At 44.2% G+C, this 5188-nt stretch overlaps 1 protein-coding gene across 3 annotated transcripts; it reads left to right on the forward strand.

The window, feature by feature from the left end:
* Nucleotides 1-257: 257 nt before the first annotated feature.
* MRPS33 (mitochondrial ribosomal protein S33) lies at nt 258-5188 on the forward strand. 3 transcript variants are annotated; one of them, XM_054188313.1, is made up of 3 exons: nt 258-312; nt 2831-3086; nt 4816-5188. In XM_054188313.1, the coding sequence occupies exons 2-3, from the start codon at nt 2872-2874 to the stop codon at nt 4919-4921; spliced, it is 321 nt and encodes a 106-aa protein (XP_054044288.1). In that variant the 5' UTR covers nt 258-312; nt 2831-2871; the 3' UTR covers nt 4922-5188. The 3 variants fall into 3 exon arrangements, with proteins under 3 accessions (XP_054044288.1, XP_054044287.1, XP_054044286.1); XM_054188312.1 differs by lacking the exon at nt 258-312 and adding an exon at nt 470-869; XM_054188311.1 differs by lacking the exon at nt 258-312 and adding an exon at nt 471-827.

Genomic DNA, 5188 nt, shown 5'->3' on the forward strand with positions numbered 1-5188 from the left:
GCTTGGGAGGAGGTGGTGGTGTGGAAGTGCTAGGAGGCCAGGCCTCAGGGCTTTCCCGCCGCTCTCCTTGTCCCCCAGCCAGGACCAAGCCTGGGGACGCGAGGGTGAGTGACCCCGCAGGCGCGGGCAGGGGACCCGCATCGCCACCGAGCGCCCCCACAAAATGGCGCCCGATGCGGGGAAGGAGCGGCCGCTCCGCTGAGGTACAGCGCCAACGGCCGCTCCCCAACGGCCGCCCCTCCCCGCCTCGCGTCAGCCGACGCGACGGGGCAGGCACCGCGCATGCGCCGCGGCGGACGGCAGGGCGGAGGGGTGAGCGGTGGGGGCGGCCATGGCTGCCGGCTCTCGCCGTCCTTGTCGGGAGGAAAGGGGGAGCGGGGCCTGGGAGTGTGCGCGGAGAGGGGGGAGGTGGGCTCCAGGCCTTCGCCCCGGGGGGTTCGGTCGAGGCCACGCCGCCTCCCGGGCCCTGCGGCGGGACCCCGGGCCCTGCTGGGGCTGCCGGGCGGGGAGCCGCTGGCGGCGGTTACCCTGAGACGCGGTTGGAGCCCGCGGGTGGGTTTCCCTGCTCGCCCTCCTGGAGGGAAGCAAGGCGGCGGAGCTGGAGGGGACAAGGTTGTGCTGGGCTCTGCCTGGTTTCGGTGGCCCGGGGCAGCCTTCTCTTCCCCGTGTGGTCTTGGAAAAATCAAAAGTAATTCTGGAAACAGGTCTCCTGGCATGTGTTAAATGAGAAGGAAGCGGTCTGAACCAGGCTAGCGCATCGGAAAGAAGAAAACTCATCCTTGGCTGGGGAAGCAAGGCTTTGAGTAGCAGTAAGGAGTGTGGAGCAGGTGAAGAAGCAGCTCAGCGTGGTGGTTTTGCTTTGGGCTTAGGTGTGTTAATTACCAGTAGGTGATCCTGAAAATATCATCGCTGTTAAGTGGCAAGAACAGAATTGTTCTGGTAGAATCAGAGGTTGCCCTAAAGCAGGCTTTGGATAGCTCTGGCACTTGGTGTTTGTAGGGTTTGCCCTTCTCATCTCTCAAATGTTTTTTGACTGGCAAGGATTAATGGAGGTTTCCAGCCGAAGGTGCTTGGGCTATTTAGATTCCTCTAGTGATTCAGAAGTGAAAACCAGGTCCCTCAGACTGGTTTGTGTTGTTCAGGAGCTAGAGGTATCTTCATTTCAAGGCTGCATTTGGAAGAGTTTAAGCAGGCTTTGTATTTGAGTTGAATCTGGTGATATTTTTCAGAGTGATGATGTGATGAAGAGTTTTGGGGATAATTTGTTGCTTTATCTCTGAATATAGGAATTAGGACTGGCTGTTCTGAAGTGGATAATTTAGCAAAACTTAGTGATTGTTCCCCCATGTAATAGATGTTCAAGTTGAAGTGCTGCCCTGCAGTCATTTAAGAGCTTCTATCTTCTCACACTAGGCCTGCTGCCTTAACTTGAGGTCTCTGACACTTTGCCTTCCCTTCTGTTACTCCTTCCATTCTTCTCTTTGATTCAGATTACTTGTATTATTTTCATGCTTGAGTATTTTTTCCTGTTTCCTTTCTAACGCTTTGCTAGCAGGAGTAAATCAGAGTAGATGGTTGTACATCAGGTCCTCCAGTGGGCAGACATATGTAAGTGAGGTTATGAATACTTCAGACTGGTGTTATTAAGCAACAGGCTCCCTGTTATCTACTAAAATGAATTTAGCCCTCTGCCACTGATTATTCTTGTCCCTGCTGTATGCTCTTTAATTTTTTATGCTCATCTTCTGGAATCAGCTGTGCAATACTTATTAAAACAAGAATTTAAAACTTTAGCATAAGTGTAGTTCACTTGAACTTGAAGTCTCTGGAGACTTATGTCATCACTTATTCAAAAAGGCACAGTACAGGCAACATACAGCTTCAAATACAGGATTATGGGACTCTTGTCTATTACATCCCATTCTGCAAAGAAAGAGTAAAGATGCAAAGAAGAGGAGAAATGGGGAGGAGTAGGAAAGCTGAGAGAAAACCCTTGTGCATGTTCCTTTAAGGGTGTGAATGTTATCTCTGGTAGCCTAATAACAATGGTTTTGTCCTTGGAGTGTTTTTGTTGCAGAGGTGTCTTTAGATGGGAGATGACTGAAAGAGAATGGGAAGCTGCTGATGTGGGGCTTTCTTGAAAAAAAGAATCTAGCATGAGGAAATGATTTCTTTCCTCTCAAAAAAAAAAATCATAACAGACTGAAAAAAAAAAAGGGGGGGGAAAAGACTATGGAAATGATCAAGGGAAGGGAGTTGTGATGAGAAAGACCTGTGTGCTTCATCTAGAGAAACATGATTTGTTTTATTTATTTTTACAGTTAATAGTCCATTTTTGCTAGATGTACTGTAACAGTGTTCGTACAGTGGTTTTAAATAGGGTGAGAAATTTTCATGAGGGAAAAATTCCAGGTTGCTTGCTCAGTACATTTAAGTGGTGTCTTGCCTTCTTGTATAGAAGTCAGAGGCTTTGCAGCAGGCACTGCTTTTGGCAGAGTTCACATTGTGATTTTTTTTCCTGTGACTGGAGTTTAAAGGTAGCCTTAAGCAAGCCGAGTGGGATCTGCTAATAAACTGGCCATGGTAAATTGTGATAGGTACTTCTATAGTCTGTATAGCTGTCTTTAGTGTCCTGGTTAGGCTGTTAATTCTACCTGAATTAGTGTAGACATTCTTTATATTCAGGATTATGTACTGAGAATTAGACTGATTTCATGCAAGGAATGCATGACTTAAAATGTATGATCAGTCTGTGATGAGTTGTTTTGTGTGCCTAAATTCTGGGATAGCTTGCAATACTCAATCATCTTACAGTTGTTTCCTTTTGCAGGAAAGTGCATCTGTCTATGTGTGCCCACTCTTCCTTGGGAGATGTCCAATGTTTCCAATTATGCCCTTCGAATGGCCCGGCTGAGTGCTCAGATATTTGGGGAAGTTGTCAGGCCAACTGACTCAAAATCTATGAAAGTAGTGAAGTTATTCAGTGAGCAGCCTTTGGCCAAGCAGAAGGAGGTCTACAGCTGGTATCCTCCTCACAACACCTACTATGCTCTCATGAAGAAACTCCGTTACTTTGGTCTCTACAGGTAATTGCCGCGCTTAGAGGGTGGGAGCAGAACTGGGGATGGGAAAGGGGGTAGGTGTGAGGTTTTGTTACAGTTTTTTTTCCTCAAGGAAAAGAGGAACATAGAAAGAGGTTTAGTTCAGAATATGGTGTACATGGAAATAATGCACTTGATTGTTGCACTGAGGGCAAGGAGAGTAAAATACGTGGCTACTGTCTAAGTAACTTTTAACATAGCTTTTGTGAGAAAGACTTTAGGTGTAGTTATGGGCAACCAGTTACTTAAGAAATAGTTCTTGCTTTGGCATTGTGGGGAAGGGATGAGAGCTTTTCATAGACAAGACTTGGGTCTGTAGATCTGAATACGGCAAACAAATGTGCTACAAAAAGGTGATGTTACCTTAACACAAAAATTGCACTGAGACAATCTTACCATATATTCCTCAATCATTCAACAGCTAATAAGTGAAATTTAGAAGAGAAGGAAAGTCTATGTTAGGCTGGAGAGGCTTTTTATCCTTAAAATAAGTTAAGTTAAATTAAATTCAGATGCGGTTTAAATAGCCTTGTTGATTCCAGCTTCATCCAAATCAGTTGTCTGCTTTCTAAAGTAATTTCCACAGTCTTGAGTAGGAAAAACTGCACTGCTGAAGAACATCAGCAAGAGTCAAATGCAATCCTTTGACTTCAGTCAGGTAACACTAAAGAAATCCCTTTAAAGTGAGGCTGCTAACCTTGTAAAGTTAAAACAGATTTATTTCTGTTGCTAGTATCACGATACTAGCCATCAAGGATTGCATCCAGGATGCTCTTGGTTTAGGTGGGCATGCAAACAGTTTTTAGAATAGCTGTCTGTTGACACAGAAAGCCTCAATGACAGGATAATGTTCTTTGTGCTTCTCCTTCCCCTTCTAATCTCAAGTTTCTTCTCTAGCCGCTCTGTGTATAGAGAGCTTGTAGGGGATCAGGTTTGCTGTCAGAAATAGGTAATGAAGAGTTGTGGAGTAAAAGGACCTGATAATAACTTGCAAGCTCTTTGTTTCTCTTCTAAAAGAGTTGTACTTAAAAATAGCAGTGCAGTAATCTTAGGCCACTTAAGATGCAGTTGTGACTTTTGAAAAATACTTTCACGCTGAAAAATACAGGGACAGAGATTAAAGAAAATTTATTAGAACACTATTGAGGATTCATTATCTCTGCCAGCCCCTTTATCCTCCTTCCTGTTTTATTCTCCTATTAAGATTCTACCAGTAGCTGATGCTTTCTTCATAACTCATTCTTGAAGTCACCTGAGAGTAGTGTTGTGTACAGTAATTACTGCTCAGCATGCCCCTGTTTTCTTAGAAGCTAATGACCTGAACTTAGTATCTAGCACAGAAACACAATGTGCTATTGCTAGACTGCTGAGCTAGATGAGAAGGGGGAAATTCTCATATTTGTCTCTTGCTGATTTTTTTTAATATTTTATTGCTAATTTAAACACAGTGGATCAATAAATGCAATGGAAATAATATATATGCACACACCATTTGTTGCTGAAAAGGGCAACCATGTTAGTTTTGAAAGTACCAGAGGAAACCTTTCATATTCAGTCCAAAATTACTGCTAGCAGTAACACTGAATACATTTCCATGTGGACTTTGCTGTTAAAAAAAATGTTTTGAGAGTTTTTTCATTATACAGTTCAAAGAATGTTTCACATCCAGGTATTCCAAGAAAGAGTAAACTTTTTTCTTTCCTCCTCCATCTAGGGATGAGCATCAGGACTTTAAGGAAGAGATGAGGCGATTGAAAAAGCTCCGTGGGAAGGAAAAACCAAAGAAGGGGGAAGGAAAGAGAGCTCTCAAGAAGAAATAGTGCTGCTTGGACAATATAACGAGCTACTCCAGAAATGCTGGTGAACAGCTGTAACCCAGAATTTCTGTTCCCGGCTGGAGAGGGCTTGGTGTGTGAGCTGCGTGTGGGGCACAAGAAACACACTGTGAAATACTGGAGTCCACCTTGGGAGTGCACTTGGGTCTCTGTGGTTTTATTGTTTTTTAATTCCTATGTATTGTTTGTTGTACCACATTAGTTTCAGAGCCCTCTCTTACCCAAGGAGTAAAAACAATAGTAAAAAAATAA

This window comes from Rissa tridactyla, chromosome 1 (assembly GCF_028500815.1).
Source record: "Rissa tridactyla isolate bRisTri1 chromosome 1, bRisTri1.patW.cur.20221130, whole genome shotgun sequence".
Taxonomy (NCBI): Eukaryota; Metazoa; Chordata; class Aves; order Charadriiformes; family Laridae; genus Rissa; species Rissa tridactyla.